The sequence below is a fragment of the Nicotiana tomentosiformis genome, chromosome 11 (genome assembly GCF_000390325.3).
Source record: "Nicotiana tomentosiformis chromosome 11, ASM39032v3, whole genome shotgun sequence".
NCBI classification, from domain to species: Eukaryota; Viridiplantae; Streptophyta; class Magnoliopsida; order Solanales; family Solanaceae; genus Nicotiana; species Nicotiana tomentosiformis.
In genome coordinates, this window is record NC_090822.1 from 38820379 (window position 1) to 38838743 (window position 18365).

Below are 18365 nucleotides of genomic sequence, written 5' to 3' on the forward strand. Positions count from 1 at the left end.
GGGATCCATTAGACTTATTCGAGAGCGGAATACTAACAAGACATATCCTGTCCCCCTCTCATTGATTGTGGTACAAACCCAGGCACCATTTGAGGTCGAGGTAACTACGCCCTTCACCGTGACACTAGCTCCCACACCATCTTATAAGTCCGATGCTGTCCCATGGGATTATGTAGTAGAGGAAAGAAGAAAGGGAAAAGCCAAGATGGAAGAGACAGATGTTGCGCAAGGTATGACTAGAACCGGTAGAGTTTACACACCTGAGAATCTTGGAGGAACAAGCAAAGAAGTTGCATCTAAGCCACCTATCACTGAAACGAGCACTGATGATCTTTGGTGGAAGGTACAAGCATGAGAATATTCTTTTGTTGATCACCTAAATAAGACTCCCGCACAGATATTCATTTTGTCACTGCAACAACATTCATACGCAAACAAGAATGCCTTGATGAAAGTATTAAGCAAAGCATATGTACAAGCCGATATCACTAGCGGAGAGATGGCTAAAATGGTCGGACAGGTGGTGGAGAGTCACAAAATTACTTTCCACGAAGACGAGTTACCGCCAGAAGGGTTGGGCCACAACAAAGCATTGCACATCACTGTGCAATTTGAAGACAAGTTCATTGCCAGGGTCATGATAGATGGAGGTTCGAGCTTGAACATATGCCCGTTGACCACTCTGAAAAGATTAGGTAAAGTCCTGCATGAGATACAGATGAGAAGCATGAATGTGAAAGGATTCAATATATCTCAGAGAGCCACTATCAGAGAAATCAACCTTAATCTAATGATGGACCCGACCTAGTTTGATGTCGAATTCCATGTGTTAGACATATCTGCCACTTACAACATGTTGCTGGGATGACCATGGATATATGTAGCTGGGGCACTTGCTTCCACTCTGCACCAGATTGTGAAGTGCGAGTGGAATCATCAGGAGGTGATCATTCATGGAGATGGAAGCAACCCTATTTACACCAACTAGACCGTGCCAATCATCAAAAAACAGAAGGAAATTGGGAGGAGAAACATGCCACCGCATTGAGTGAGTAAACGCAATTGAGAAAGATCGGTAGTGGAGCAATAAGATAAAAACAATATTGATGTGGGTGGGATATGAACCAGGCAAGGGTCTTTGCCAAAGCTTCAGGGGATCACAGAACCCATACGACCATTGTATCATGGCATGACCTTTGGGCTCGTATAGGAATATAGCGTACAAGAGTACTAGGATTGGACACTGCCGTGCACCAATTACTATCTGCTGGAACAACCCATACCACCGTTGTACCAGACATTCCGCCACACTGACATGATTTAGGGATCTGAGAAGGACGAGATGTTGGCTGGCATGAGGAAGCTGTTCCTGGACAAGAAAGTTATGGACTGCAGTGCAATTTTAGAGGAGGAGGGGGAAGAAATTACTATTCAGACAGTTGGAGAAGGAGTTGTTTTCAAGAACTGGACCGCTGCACCGTCCTGAGCTCGCCAAGTACCTGAGTAGCCTGGCAGAATTAGCATGACTTATTTTTAAATTGTTTTTGAGCATTTAAGACATTTCCAATGTTTTGTTTTGAAATAATTATTCAGGCCATCGAGACGTACTTGTTGACAATTTTAAGCATTATTAATGCATTATTGTTTTTCGTATTTATTATTATAATTCTACATTCTTTTTAGCATAATTATTACATATCCTGATGAACCCACGACTACGACATGTAATGAGACAACGCAACATAAGGAAAGTGATTCGGAAGATTTGGAAGGTGATATAATACCTGAGGAAATTATCAAAGAAGTAGAGAATTTTGAGAACAAACCAAAGTCCAACTTGGAGGAAACCGAGGCAATTAACCTAGGGGTTTCTGAAACATTCAAAGAAATTCGAATAAGCATTCATCTATCACCATCGAAAAACAAAAGAGTATATCAGGTTTCTAAAGGAATATGAGGATAATTTTGCATGTTCCTACGACGATATGACTGGGTTAAGCACATCCATAGTGGCTCACAAGCTACCTACTAACCCCGTGTCCACCGGTAAAGCAGAAGCTCAGAAAATTCAAGCCCGATATGAATATGAAGATAATAGAGGAGGTTACCAAGCAAATCAAGGCCAAGGTCCTCCGAGTGGTCGAGTACCCGACCTGGTTAGCTAATATTGTGTCGGTTCCGAAGAAGGAAGGGAAAGTTAGATTGTGTGTTGACTATCTACATCTGAATACAACAAGTCTTAAGGATGATTTCTCGTTGCCCAGTATACACATACTGATCGACAACTGTGCTAAGCATGAACTCCAATCCTTTGTGGATTGCTTTGCAGGATACATATTTGGATGAATGAGGAGGGCGCTGAAAAGACAGCCTTTATCATACCATGGGGGATATATTGTTACAAAAATGATGCCATTTGGTTTGAAGAATTTTGGGGCCACCCATATAAGGGTCATTCGACTCTTTTCCACTACATGATACCCAAGGAAATAAAGGTGTACGTGGATGATGTTATCATCGAATCTAAGAAAGGATCAGATCACATAGCAAACCTGAGGAAGTTTTTCGACCGACATCGAAAGTATAATTTGAAGCTAAATCCTGTAAAATGTGCTTTCGGAGTCCCAGCTAGGAAGTTGCTGGGTTTTATTATCAGCCGCTGGGGTATTGAGCTAGACCCATCAAAAATCAAAGTTATTCATTTCCTTCCACCACTAAAGAGCAAGAAAGATGTGATGAGTTTTCTGGGCCGCCTCAATTACATCAGTCGTTTTATAGTACAATCAACGGTGATATGTGAGAAGATCTTCAGGATATATAGGAAAGATATTGCGACAAGATGGATCGAAGAATGTTAAAAGGCTTTTCACAAAATCAAGGAGTACCTATCAAACCGTCTATGTTGCCCCCCCCCCTCCCCAAAAGCAGGAAGAACTCTGCTGTTGTATCTGTCCTTGTTGGATGGAGCCTTTGGCTGCGTTCTGGGGGCAACACGATGCAATCGGGAGGAAGGAGCACGCGATATATTATCTGAGCAAGAAGTTCACACCTTACGAGGCCCAATATTCTTTGCTGGAGTGTACTTGCTGTGCATTGAAATGGATAGCCCATAAGTTGAGACATTATTTCTGTGCATACACTACATATCTCATATCAAGGATGGATCTGCTTAAATACATCTTTCAGAAAGCCATGCCAACATCATTTATGTGACTCAGAAGGTAGTCAAGGGGAAACCATTGCCCGATCACTTGGCAGAGAACCCCGTAGGCAGAGAATACGAACCATCGAAGACGTATTGTCTAAATGAGGAAGTGTCATTTGTAGGTGAAGATATTGCCGAAGCATACAATGGTTGGAGGATGTTTTTCAATGTAGCAGAAAACTTCAAAGGAGTGGGCATTAGGGCTGTCTTTGTATCAGAAATCGATCAACATTATCCTATATCCTCAAAGCTCAGGTTCCCGTGCACTAACAATATGGCGGAGTATGAGGCTTGCATCTTGGGACTCAGATTGGCCATCGACATGAACGTTCTGGAGTTGCTGGTAATCAGATATTCTGATCTATTGGTACACCAGGTAGTAGGAGAATGGGCAACCAAGAACACTAAAATACTGCCATACCTTCATTATGTACAAGAGTTGATCAAGAGGTTCACGAAGATAGAATTCAAGCATTTTCCAAGGATCCATAATGAGTTAGAAGATGCATTAGCTACCTTGTCTTCCATGATACAATATCTGGATAAAAATTTCATTGATCCTATCCCAATAGAGATTCGTAAGCATCCAGCTTATTGTGCCCATGTTGAAGAAGAATCTGACAGAAGACCATGGTTCCATGATATCAAGGAATATTTGGAGAAAATAGAATACCCAGAGAATGCCGCACACACTCAGACGCGCACACTTCAAAGATTGGACAACATTTCTTTCAGAGTGGAGGAATTCTGTATAGAAGGACCCCCGATTTGGGATTGCTGCGATGTGTCGATGCCAAGGAGGCATCTAGATTGCTCAAAGAAATACATTCCAGAACATGCGGAGCTCACATGAATGGTTTCATTTTGGCCAAGAAGATAGTAAGAGCAGGGTATTTTCGGATGCCATGGAGACGGCTGCATGAAGTATGTTCAAAAATGTCACCAATGCTAGATACATGCTGATATGATACGAGTACCACCCAATGAACTCAATGCAACGAGTTCACCTTGGCCTTTCTCCTCTTGGGGCATGGATGTCATCGGACCAATTGAACCCGCTGCTTCAAACAGACACAAGTTCATTTTGGTGGCTATATATTACATCACAAAATGGGTTGAAGCCGCTTTCTATAAGGTTGTGACTAAGAATGTCGCACTAGAGTTTGTCCGTGATCGTATTTTTTGTCGATTTTGATTACATGAGTCTATCATTACTCACAATGCCACCAATCTCACTAGTGATATGATGAAAACTATGTGTGAAACATTCAAGATCAAGCATCGAAACTCTACAACATACAGGCCGCAGATGAATGGAGCCGTAAAAGGTGCCAACAAGAACATGAAGAAGATATTGAAAAAAATGGTGGACAACTACAAAAAATGGCACGAGAAGATACTATTTGCTTTGCTCGGGTATCGCATCCCAGTTTGTACGTCAACTGGGGCAACCCCTATCTATTGGTCTATGGTACTAAAGTTGTTATTCCTGCCGAAGTGGAGATTCCTTCCTTAAGAATCACACAAGAGGCTGAACTCAGCGACGCATAATGGATACTTAGTCGGTACGAACATCTGGCTGTCATTGATGGCAAGAGGATGAACACAATGTGTCATGGTTAAGTCTACCTGAATAGAATGGCAAGGGCTTTCAACAAAAAGGTTAGATCGAGGCAATTTACACTGGGGCAATTGGTGTTAAAGCAGATCTTCCCGCATCAGGATGAAGCAAAGAGGAAATTCTTACCCAACTGGCAAGGCCTTTACATGGTCCACCGAGTACTACAAGAGGAGCGCTTATACTTGCAGAGATGGATGGAGAAATACGGCCATGACCTATAAATTCAGATGCAGTCAAGATATATTACGTTTAAGATTACGTCTGCACTTTCTGTTTGATGTAACCTGAACTACGCTTGACATGATTCCCATTTAAGAGGGGATACATAGGCAGCCCTGTGGGTTCGGTCACATCATAATAAAATATTCATTCCCCCTATGGTTAGAAACTGGGGCAAGATTTCGCGTTCGTCAATCTCATTATGTCAAGGATCACCAAGAAGTGTATCGCCAGAAATATGCATTTAAATTGTGGAAGAATTTTGAGGAGCATCCTAAAAATTCTGAGTTGAAGAGGTTGCAATGTCTCAAAAGCATGTCACAGTCGCTGATTCAACAAAATTATTTTTATGTGTTATCACATATTTTTGAACCACTGCATTTTTATGATTTGTCACAAATACATATTTTAGAAAATTTCATTTTGTAATATCCAGATGTTACCCAGGTTGACTAGAAGAAGGTGTTAAGACAGGAGCGAAGGCAAGCAAGGAATCGAGAGCTGGGACCGAACTTCCCCCAAAACTCACGAGGTTTCTTTGGATGCAGGCACAATGGACATAACAAGCACGTCTGCAAATATATGCATACAATAAGATCACTATCTTTAAGCTAAGAATCATGTTTCCCCCCTCACATTTAACCGTTTCTCGTCCTGCATAGGGCTAAACACTGCCCTCATTATTGCATAAGGCTAAGCACTACCTTTCCTTGCATGAGGCTAAGCATTGCCTCCATTATTGCATAAGGCTAAGCATTACCTTCCCTTGCATGAGACTAAGCATTGTCTCCATTCTTTGCATGACGCTAAGCACTGCCTCCATTATTGCATAAGGCTAAGCACTGTCTCAACTACATTGCATGAGGCTAAGCATTGCCTCCATCATTGCATAAGGATAAACACCGCTTTTCCTTGCATGAGACTAAGCATTATCTCCATTATTTGCACGAGGCTAAGAACTGCCTCCATTATTGCTTAAGGCTAAGCACTGCATTTCCTCGCATGAGGCTAAGCATTGCCTCCATATTGCATAAGGCTAAGCACTGCCTTCCCTTACATGATACTAAAGCACAGTCTCTATTCTTTGCATAAGGATAAAGCACTAGCTTCCCTTCCATGAAGCACTGTCTCCCCTACATTGCATGAGGCTAAGCATTGCCTCGATCATTGCATAAGGCAAGGCACCACCTTTCCTTGCATGAGGCTAAGCATGCCTCCATAATTGCATAAGGCTAAGAATTGCCTTATTTTGCATGAGACTAAGCACTGTCTCCATTCTTTGCACCAGGCTATGCTCGGCCTCAATTATCGCATAAGGCTAAACTCTGCCTTCCTCTGCATAGGGCTAAACACTGCCCTCATCACACATAAGGCTAAGCGTTGTCTTGTCATGTCCTCGTATACAACTTAGCATCAGTTGTTCCCTCTATTAAATGATATATATTATGCATCATTGGATTTCATGGGCTGAACCATCGCCACATTGTCTGAAGGTGTCATAGTCTGAGGGCATCATCCTCATAGCCCGAAGACATCATGCCATGGCCGGAGGATCTCTATAAACTGCATATCATTATTCAAAGGTGTCATAGTGTAGAGGCACCATCCTCATGGACCTAGGACACCATTTTATGGCCTACAAATCCCTCATCATACGCTTCATGGCCCGGGACGTCATGGTCTAAGGACATCATCCTCATCGTCCAAAGACAACTCTCACGGTCCGAAGGAAATTTGCATCATGTTTAAATTTTTGCAATAACCCATATGTATTCTCGCAGGTAACTTAGGAGGTAACCGTTATACAAACAGGAGCAATTCTCGCTCTGGTTTCCGTTCACAATGTTCACATCCTTCGAACATCTCAATCATAACCGATGATCAGTAATTGACTACCCTTTATCCCGTAACCGCTCAAATATTTGCCTTATATATCCGTAACGTTCAAATTTGCATTCATAGATCCACCATAAATTATCTATTATTCATGACGCTATCCAATCCAAGATATTCTTTTTCGAAGTGCAAGACTACTCTTATAACAACTCCATCTATTTTGTTCGCCGTTGGATCCAGAACCACACAAGGGGATACTTTGCTCCATCTGATTTCCGTAACACCAGGGATATGTAGGAAACTCAAGAACCAGGGTTCGGCCCCCATTTTTTCGAAAATGCATCACCCCCACTCATTTGGGACAAAATTGGTCATCACTTTCTCGACAACTCTTTCATCATTATCGGGTAAAGAGGGGCAACTGTTAATACACAATTTTGACCTCATATTTTTAACAATATCATATATACTTTCAAAATATCTTTTCTACATCATCAGTAATTTACAAGAGTCATATAAGGATTTTCAATAATGTTTCGTAATTTTTAAGGCTTTAAAATTAATTTTTTTTACATTTAAATTGTTCAAATATTTATTAATTATCATTTCAAATTATTTTGGGATGACTTAATTATCAAAAATTATTATTTACACCCATATGTATGTTTTATAATATTTTACTTCGTTTCATAAAATTACATTTGCATTTTTGAGCTATTTACACAATATTTGCAATAATAACCTATATTTTACAATTAAATGCATTTATCATTTTTGTTCAGGGTCAAAATAATTTTTATATTTTTATAATCTTCAACTATTATTTTAAAAATATTAAGTTTCATAAATAGTATTTTTATATTTATTTAGCTATTTTATTAAATCACTTTCCCCTTAATTTCTTTTATTTAAAATCTGGCCAAAACAGGCCAAAGTCTCAGACTCAATCCACCAGCCCACACACCTAGCTAGCCCAAACCTTAGCCCATCTGCCTTGACCCAAACCAAATGACCCCATTAACCCAACCCGGACGCGACCCATTTATTTGACCCGCTCTACTTCTCCTCTAACCTGGCCGTTGATCTCAAATGATCAACGACCCACAACCATTCTCCCGTTTTTAATTACACCTACCCAGACCCTAAATACCATTCCCCCAAAACCAGCCGCCTTTGCATTCTCCCTACTCCTCTCTTCTTATTTACAAACCCTAATCGTCGTATCTCAAAACCCTCTCCAAACCCGGCCCTAAAATGGAATCAATCATTGATTCACTTACCTATTTTGTGGTACTTCGCTATTGTGCATACGTCTGTGGTATTACTTAGTTCTTGCCTTATTTCTGGCAAGAGCTACCTTTCAAAATCAGGCCTGGTTGACTTTGATATTCGAGGATTCAGATGTTGTTTCGTCTATATACACCTGAAAGGAGGCGATTCTTGCACTCCTAGTTTGATTTACAGTTGGTTGGACCCAACTAGAGTTTGAATTTCTATTTATCCTTTACTGGTTCTATTATTGATTGCATGTGATATTTTCTTTCTTTATTTGTTCTTGATTGATTGTTTTCCATGTTTGTTCGTTCCATGTCTTCTACTATATAAACCCCCCGTTCCTCGTTCTCCTTCTAAGTCTGGATGACCATCGCTTTACTACTATTACTACCACTACTCTCTCACTTTCACTCATTCTACATAATTCTGAGACTTTCATCTTGACCGGCTGAAAGCCAAGGCCACCGAAATCTAACTATTAGACCTCTCTTACTGTGAGCACTATCCGGGGTTCATATATGACCCTTGGGAACTATGACATGGTGAGAATTCTAGGGTTTCTGTTGTTCCCACCTTGTTACTGATAAGCAAGCTGCTGGCTCTTAATTTCTACCTTATTAGATCGTTAATTCTGCAAACTGATGAGTAATGAGACTTTTACAAATCTGATCTCTTTTATTTTTGCTTATGTCATCAATACAATATTGCTTGCCTCTGTTTGTATTCATGTTTGCCTTATCATTATCCTGTACCCCTATGCTTTTCGAGTATCTAAACCTTCTCGAATTCTAAGTTTCGATGCAAGCATGTTATATGTGTGCAATTTGAATGATTTCTGATTACCTTCAGCCTGCTCTGCTATTCTAATTACCTATTTCTCTTCAAGAGCTTTTTCTCATGCCTTGCCTTAGATTCTTGCATTCTTAAGGAGATTATCTCCTGCCCAGAATTTGCTTGAGTGAATTTCTCTCTGATGAATCCTTCATGCATGTTCTATTGCTTTCTTGCTTACATGAGCCTTATGTGCCCATTATTGTCTCACTATTTTAGACAAACATGTTGCTCCCTGATGTTTTGTTTGTTCAATCCTGCACTCTTTAGTATTGCCTAAAACCTTTGATTGAGTTTCAATATACTTAGCTTTTTCTATCATGCATAGTTAACTGGCATAATCCCCGGGGTCTGCCTGTTTCTTTTAACCTTAAGTGGATGTGTATGCCTACCATGAATTCTTTAGACCTTGGATTCTTTGTGTTATACTCAGCATGTTAAGCTGCTTATTGACTGTCGTAGATCATGCCTACTAGCTTGTTTATTATGTGCATTATGATCTCGTGAGAAAATTGCTATCCCCCTAACTATGACTCTATCAAGACTTCCATGATTAAGACCTCCTAGGTCTAAAGTCTATTTTAGACTAATTCTGGTTTATGCTTTACTCTAAACTTGTTGTTCTGAAAAACTTAGCATGTGTGTGTGCTTACCCTGTTAACCTAGGATCTATGTATGCTATTCCCGTGAAAATAAACCTGTTGAAGGCCCAGGCAGTGTTGGGTTATTTTTATTTGGGCCTGCTCTTGGGCTAACAGTTGTTCAGTGTGTAATATTTATACTCATATTCGTTACTTTGGGATAGTAATAATTTGCAAACAAGACAGCCGGGGAATTATTGGAATAGGGAATAAGTATCCTTTAATCTTCATATGAACGGGTAGAGAGGATGCCTATAGGGGTTTACATGTTTGGTTTGCTATTTTGTTCAACATGCTCCTATTCTACTCACTCATAGAAATCATGCCTACAGAAATCATGCACACCTCACTTGTACACTATTCAAGCACGCTAGTTCAAGTATTTGCCATACTTGTTTGTATGTTACTAATATGTATTTAGACAGCATGCCTATAGGATGTAATAGCATATGCTTTGTTAATCTAGATATCATGCCTATAGGATTCCAACTAATCAATCGATCAATCTATTCTATTGCTTTTAGTATATTGCCCATCTAGATATCATGACTATATGATCCTAATCAACTAATCAACAATTTTTGTTGCTTCATTGTATTGCCACACTTAGATGACATGCCTATAGGGATAAAGTATCATAAAATCAATTTCAATTATTAAGTACTAGAAATCCTGTCTATAGGACACTGTCACCTGCCTAAGAAGCATGTCCATAAAAAATCAGCACTGGTAATTCATAATTCTGGGATCGTTTCACTGCCTCATTGCGCAACAATTAGAGACCATGCCTATTAGAGTTGCAATGTTTCTAATCTTCCTTTGAGTTAGTCTAAAGCTGCAGTACCACTTGTACAATACTGGAAATCAGAATCACATAGAAATCAAAATCACATAGAAATCAGAATCACATAGAAATATACCTATAGGATTTAACGAGTCTAATGCATCTAAAACTGTCTATTGTTGAATTTTCTTGCTTGCAATTTACTGTTTATGTGTGGAGGTTAACTTGAGCCTTTTCTTGCATTTATGTGTAGTACTATATGTTTTGAATGTGCACTAGTTTTATCATTCTTGAGCATCCTAAGTAGAGTCAAGAACCACCTAATAGTAGCTCCAAAGCCTCTTGGACCATAGGTATGGGACAGGAAATGCACACATAGGACACGACCTAGAATTGAATTAGAGCGCCTTCAGGTAAACAACTTTAACATAGTAATCGGGTAGTAGGAGATGATAGTATGTGCCCGCTGAATAATATGAGCAACCCCTACCTCAAGGGAGTTGCGAAGTATTATTTATGTTGTGCGGGGTGATCCTTTAGGCTAAAACACTAAGGACCCCCCCTTCCCCTTTTTCTTTATATGTTTGTTGTTCATATATAGTTATCAAATATAGACTAATCAAGTTGTACTGTATAACCTCTAAAGACTTGTATTGATTATCTATATTGTCTAATTATTACCAGGTTTTCTTTGCACGTGTTCATAATAGAGCCCTTAAATTCCATGTCTTCCCTCACTTTAATGATAGCTTAGGATAATTATAATCCAATAATCTTACATAGCATAAATTTCCACTGGGACCCACAGTTGTGGACTTTGAAGAGTGCCTAACACCTTTTCTTCGAGGTAATTTGAGCCCTTACCTGATCTTTGGTGACACAGACTAGTCAAATCAGAGTTATTTGTAAATAGGTGCCCTAGCACACCTTAAAAATCATTAGGTGGTGACTCTTCCCTTTTAATACCCATTTAAAAGAGTTTCCACACGTCAAAACCCGCTTTCGCGAGAAAATGGAGTGCGCCAGTCATTCTAGCTGGTGTATTTTACCTTTAAATAAATAACCTCGTTGACTTACTATATATTGAAAAGTATTTCGAATATGATTAGTCACTCTTTAGGCCTAGTGTCACCCATATTAATAATTCATATATTAAACCAATTAACCTTATTTGACTCACATATACTAGATTAAACACTTCTTTTGATACATGATTATCATGTTAGCTTCTCTCGGAACATAGACTCTACTAATTGTTAAACAAATAATTAGAATATAGATAATCTTTCCCCCATTTTAGACTAAGTTTAAGGAACTTCCTTAAGGTAGGTTTTAAGGGATGACTAACACCTTCCCCTTAGAATAACCTGAATCCTTGCCTAAAATCTCACTGGTTTAGCAGACTATTAAGATATTGATCTACATATGACTTATAGGTACCCTTTTTATGACTTGTGCAAAATAGGATGCAACAGGGACATGATAGATATATAATCAAATCCAAGTGAATATTACTTACCCATAAAGTAGTGGTGAAAATGCACCTGAGACCACTGTTGCGCAAATGCGCAATCCACTTACCAGATCCACCCTCGCGCAATCCACTTACCAGATCCACCCTCGCAGGTGCGCCAAATTCCTAGGTTATCATCAAGAAAAAGTATCCATTGCATTACATTGATGATTTATTAGATTTAGGGTTCTAGGTTTCTCTCAAAGATTGACTTGAGATTAGTGTATCACTAGTTGAATATCGACCTACGTACATCCGCAAGAGAAGTTTTAGTACTCGTTTCGGGCATTATGAGTTTTTGGTGATGTCTTTTGGTTTGACTAATGCCCAGTAGCCTTCATGCATTTGCTGAATAGTGTTTTCCAGCCTTATTTGGACTCTTTTGTCATTGTGTTCATTGATGTTATCATGGAAAATTGTCGTAGTGTTGAGGAGCATGAGCAACACTTGAGGAATGTGCTTCAGATTTTAAGGGAAAAGAAGTTGTATGATAAGTTCTCCAAGTGTGAATTTTTGTTCTACTCGGTGAAATTCTTGGGCCACGTGGTATCTAGTGATGGGTTCGAAGTGGATCCGAAGAAGACTAAAGCAGTTCAGAGATGACCTAAAGCTTCTACCGTTGCTAAGATCAATAGTTTCTTAAGTTTGGTTAGGTATTATCGCCGCATTTTGGAGTGGTTTTAATCTATTGCATACCATTGACATAGTTGACCCAGAAGGTCATCCATTCAGGTGGTCAGACGAGTGTCATGAGAGCTTTTAGAATCTCAAGGCGACATTGACAACAACTCCAGTTTTTCGCCCTCAGGATTGGGGTCATACACAGTCTATTGTGATACTTCGAGGGTTGGCCTTTGGTATTTGTTGATATAGGACAGTATGGTGATTGTCTATGCATCATTCTAGTTGAAGCCCCATGAGAAAACCTATCTGATGCATGATTTGGAGTTAGAACCTATTGTACATGTACTCAAAATTTGGAGGCATTACTTATATGGCATGTCTTATGAGGTGTATAAATGTCATCAGAGCCTTCAACATCTGTTGAAACAGAAAGATTTGAATTTGAGGTAGCATAGATGGTTGGAGTATTGAAGGATTATGATATAACCATTCTTTATCATCCGGCCTTGAGCAGGAAGGCAAAGACATTAGGGAGTTTTAGCATTCATTCTAGCTGTGGACTTATCTTAGAGAGATTGTTCGCCTACATGATGTGCACGTGTCAGTCATCATGGATTAGTGCACTCAGTTTACATTGCTATTAGGAGAGATGTCCAGCATGATTTAGGCACACACATTTAGTTGAGTACTGCATTTCACCCTCAGAGAAATGGGCAGTCCGAGCGGACTATTCAGATCTTGGATAATATGTTGAGAGCATGCGCCATTTATTATGGAGATCAGTGGGATCAGTTTCTACAGTTAGTAGGGTTCGCCTGCAACAACAACTACCAGTATCGTACCTAGATGGCTCCGTATAAGGCTATATATAGGAGGCAATGTCGTTCCCTTGTTAGTTGGTGAGCCCAGGGAGGCTAGGTTATTGGGCACCAATCTAGATCATGATGCTTTGGAAAAGGTGACATTGATTCAGAAGCGGCTTCATACAACGCAGTCCAGACAGAAGAGTTATGCTGACATGAAGGTTCGAGAATTAGCTTTCATGGAGGGTAAGAGGTTTCTTCTCAGACTTTCGCCCATGAAGGGAGTGATGAGGTTTTGGAAGAAAGGAAAGTTGAGCCCTCAATACATTGGTCTATTTGAGGTTTTGAACAGAGTGGGTGAGGTGGCTTACAAGTTTGCTTTTCCTCCCAGCTTTTGGGAGTTCATCTGGTATTTTATGTTTCTTTGCTTCGGACGTACCGTGAGGATCAGCCACATGTGCTTGATTTTAGTTTAGTGCAGTTGGATGAGAACTTGGCTTATGAGGAGAAACTAGTGGCCATTTTGGATAGGCATGATCGGCAGCTGAGGTTGAAGCACATTGCATTGGTGAAGGTTCTGTGGTGAGGTCAACCGGTCAAGGAGGTGACTTGGGAGACCAGGCACGATATGCAGAGCAAATATCCTTATCTTTTTGGCAATCCAATTAAGTTTCTAAACCTGTTTGACAACGAACATTTTTTAAGAAGGGGAAAATATAATGACCCGGTCAGTCGTTTGGGGTATTTTACCCTCGTTCCCCTATTTGATGCTTCATGTATGTGTGTTTGTTGTTTTGTGACTTGCGGAGAATGTTGTTTTTGTTTTGGATTGGTTCTGGAGTGATTTGAATCACATAGTAATATTTTGGAAGGTTAAATAGTAAGCGTTAACTAAGGTTTGAATTTTGTTAAAATGGCCTTGGAATGGTGTTTTGATTGTTCCAATAGGCTCGTATGGATATTTTTCACTTAGGCGCATGTTCGAAAATGAATTTGGAGGTTCTTAGGATGTTTTGGTGCTATTTGTCGATAGCTAGCAAGCTAGAGGTTTGAAGAGTTCATAAGTTTGAACGAGGTTTGACTTTGAGATTATCAGATTTTGATTTTTGTTTTAAAAGTTGAGATACTTTCATTTTATCATTTGGGACTAGTGCAAAAAGTTTGTGTTCTTTCAAGATTGGTTAGGCTTCAATCAGATGCTTGGTTTGAAGTTGGAAGTTTAGGAACTTATGAGATTGATCTAGATCGGTGATTTCTTGGTTTTGATGTTATTCATGGTGTTTCGGGCCCTTGTTCATGTCTGGATTAGGTATGTGAACTTGTTGGCATGGTTGGACGGGGTCCAGGGGGCTCGGGTGTGTTTCAGTGTTGTTTCAGACCAGTTTTACGTTCTATTAAATTGGTGGTTTATGGTGCAGATGGACTTCTTCGCAATCGCAGAGGGAGGCTTGCAATCATGGAGTGGAATATTTGGCAGGCGAAGCTTTATCCTTTGCATTTGGGGAAGAAGGGTCGCATTTTCGGAGGGATGTGATTCATGCTTCACGTTCCTATTATGGAGACGCCTTCACGATGGGTTGTGTCTGGCAGGAGCTTTGCCTTCACAATCACATGTATGTTGCCGCATTCGGGTAGGCTTAGCTTGTGAAGTTTTCGTGTTTGTGGGCTGACTTTGCGTTTGCGAAGAGGCATTTTTTATCTGGGAATTTTTGGCCTTCGCGATCGCGATGAACATCACTAGGCAGACCACTTAAATGGGAATTTCGAGTCTTTTACCCAGTTTATTATATTTTGAGCCCTAGACTTCGATAGTTGGAGATTTGGAAGAGCTATTTCACTACATCATTGGAGGTAAGCAATTTACACTTGGATTTGACTTTATATCATGTTTTCTAAGGATTTCTACACCTAAAAGCTTTGAATTCAAAGTGAAAATTTGGGTTTTTTGGCAAAACTTTTGAAAAGTGAATAATTTAGATTTGAACACCGGATTTGTCACGCCCTGACCTCGAGGAGTGCGACCGGCGCTCAACCGAGATAACCCGGCCAAGCAAGCTTGTACAATGTCTTCTACCCAAACTCACTCATGAATAAAGAAAAGGTATATTTCATTAATTAGACAATGAGAAAGCTACATGAACAACCCAAATTTCATTAACGTTAGAACTTCATTCAAGATTTACCAAAATATTACATTACTTATTCATAGTTTAGAAGTGGAAACATATGATACAAATACAACATTTCTAATTTGACTTCCCAAAACAAAGGTAATACCCACGCTTTTGTCTACGAGGCCTCTAATAGATACAAAAGAGTAGCATGATGGTGTCATCATCAAAGCTCCGGCTATACCCCAAAACAATATACATAGAGAACAAGATATACAAGAACCCAAAATGAAATGGGGCTCACCAAGTTAGCTGAGGAGAGGGTGTGCTGCTATCACTGATCAATACCACCTGCTATGGAACCACCTGCATCCATTAAAGATACAGTGCCCCGGTAAAGGGGACGTCAGTACCTATGGAATAGTACTAGTATATAAAACTAAACACCCTATCAATAGAATGGGTAACTGTAAAAGGAGAAGGAAATATGAAATCAATAAGAGCCTCAAACAGTATCAAGGTTTCAAGTTAGAATAAAAGTAAATTTCAAGTAAGTTTTAATATTTTTAAGTTGGAAGATCTTTAGTACCCATATACCACCGTGCTTTTAGCATGGAGTCCAATCTCATCCCGATCGGCTAAGCCATCTCGAGACATCCAATCACAACACCAACATGTGCGCGGCATGGCGTCCGACCTCAGCTCGATCGGCTAAGTCGTGTCACCACAATGCCGTGTGGGTCGACATCACATCACATCCTTCTAGCAATATTCTCATCCCATTTAAGGGAAAATATCTCAACACATCAATCTCATCCCATATAAGGGGAAATAATCTCGTCACATCAATACGGGGATTTACCCTTCAATCACTCTTACACCGACACGTGTAGTTTTGGGGTTAGGTTATTTCGACCTACCCTTCCTCGGTGACTAAACGATACTCCCAAAGCATTTATTAATGAAGGATTTATAAACCATTTCATAATCTTTCACACATCTTTCTATTTTATTAGCACTAGTGGTCACAATTGTAATATCATTCTCGGTACATCGGCCGTATTTCATATTTCATACTCACCCCTAAAACTTTCAGGCATTACCAAGGATTATCATCAATAAGAGAATTTCAAGTCAAGACCTTAAGTACACATATGAGCAAACAAGAGTCTTAAGAACATTGAGTTTCTCTACCATGATTAGCATACTATCTTGCAATTGAAACATGGTTTTAAAATCACAACACCATTGATATATTGATCATACTAGATAACATTCTCGGAAGGAATCATGATATGATAGGAACATGTGGAACACATTTTGGGTACATATATCTTTCAACCCAACACTTATTTTACGATAATCAACTCTATTAGGAAGGACTCAGAACATGAGACATAAGAAATTGAGCCAAACATAATCGCATTATACGAGGAAATCATGGAAATTGATTCTACAAGAGGAGTTTAGCCAACATACCTCGCTAGAGCATCCTTCAATTACTATAATGTTTCGGAAATCCTAGCAACTTCAATCTATTAGAAACATGATAAATTTGAACCATAACTAGGAAGATACTCGGGGTTTCAGCTCATTTGAGCATTTTATCAAGCACTAGGTGTGCATTAAGGTTTTAAGGTCCTCCAATGGTGGATTTCTTTACCCCACAATCAATCCCCACTTCAATAGGCCACCCACAAATACTCCACAACCTTCTTACTACCTTTATTAGTGTATGCATGCATAAATGCAACTCTTATTATCAAAACCTTCTTCCCTATTACCTATTTCCAACCCAAATTTCGAAATTGAAGCCTAGGGCTAGAGTCTTACCTCTTGGATGAAGGCCTTGTGAGTTATCCTTGTGAATTCTTCAAGACTTGAGCAAAGATTGATGAACAAATAACTTAGGAATTCTTCTTCTCACTCTAGACAACTTTCCTCTCTCTAATATATCAGTTTGGACCTTCTAAAATGACCTCTAAGGTTGTTTTATAAAAATGGGGTCGGGAACTCAACTCTGCAGTTACAGAGTGCAACGCAGATCAGGTATGCAGCCCGCAAAATAGTCCACATAAATGTTCCTAAATACTGGGCTAGTTTGGTCCAGTCTGTGGCCCACATATCAATTGTGCGGTCACAAAATTGGCCGCAGAATCTCCCTATGAAAATATTCATGTTAGTTCTGCGACGGATGTGTGACCCACGAAACGATTATGCAGTCGTAGTTGACCGCAAAACAACCCCAAAATTGGCCCATTTCTCTACTTCACTCTGCGGTAGTTCTGCGGTCACATAATGGACCGCAAAAATGCCCTTTTCTGTAATAAGTTTTCCTCAACTCCTTAACGCTCTACTCAACCCAAAAAGTCCGTACCGCGGTGAACATTTTCTACAACCCTCAAATACTTTAGCCTACCTCGGCACCACGAAACACTGAATTTTAGATGAAATTTTACGGGGCCTTACAACCTCCCCCGCTTAGGATCATTCGTCCTCGAACGGGGGTAAAGATCCACCATTAACATCCAATGTGACCCAACTGTTACTTCATACACCAGCAATTCCAAATTTTGACTAACTCCCTACATAGATATTCAAACAAATGAGGATACTTCTTCTTCATCTGTTTCTAGGCTTCCCAGGTAGCCTCTTCAACCTGTTGATTTCACTGTAACACTTTCACGGAGGAAATCTCTTTTTTTCTCTGCTTTCGGACTTGCCTATCAACAATGACAACTGGAATTGCTTCATAAGTCAATTCATCATTGTCACGCCCGAAAACCAAGGAGCGCGACCAGCGCTCAACCGAGTGAACCCGACCGAGCAAGCATGTTAGATTTCATTCTACCCAAACTCATCCACGAATGGAGATAATACATATTTTCATTAATTAGATAAA

The 18365-nt window shown here is 39.8% G+C and overlaps 1 protein-coding gene across 1 annotated transcript; it reads left to right on the plus strand.

Moving 5' to 3' along the window:
- The first annotated feature begins 1342 nt into the window (after positions 1 to 1342).
- Positions 1343 to 4058, plus strand: LOC138901291 (uncharacterized). The gene is made up of 3 exons (XM_070189044.1): positions 1343 to 1479; positions 2330 to 2664; positions 3187 to 4058. Exons 1-3 carry the CDS (start codon positions 1343 to 1345, stop codon positions 4056 to 4058), a joined length of 1344 nt encoding a protein of 447 aa, XP_070045145.1.
- Positions 4059 to 18365: the final 14307 nt, after the last annotated feature.

Coding starts and splice junctions, on each gene's coding strand:
- LOC138901291 (XM_070189044.1), top strand. CDS start 1,343: ATGTTGGCTGGCATGAGGAAGCTGTTCCTGGACAAGAAAGTTATGGAC. Junction 1,480..2,329: donor AAGAACTGGACCGCTGCACC/GTCCTGAGCTCG, acceptor ATTGCTTTGCAG/GATACATATTTGGATGAATG. Junction 2,665..3,186: donor TTTTATTATCAGCCGCTGGG/GTATTGAGCTAG, acceptor TACATCTTTCAG/AAAGCCATGCCAACATCATT.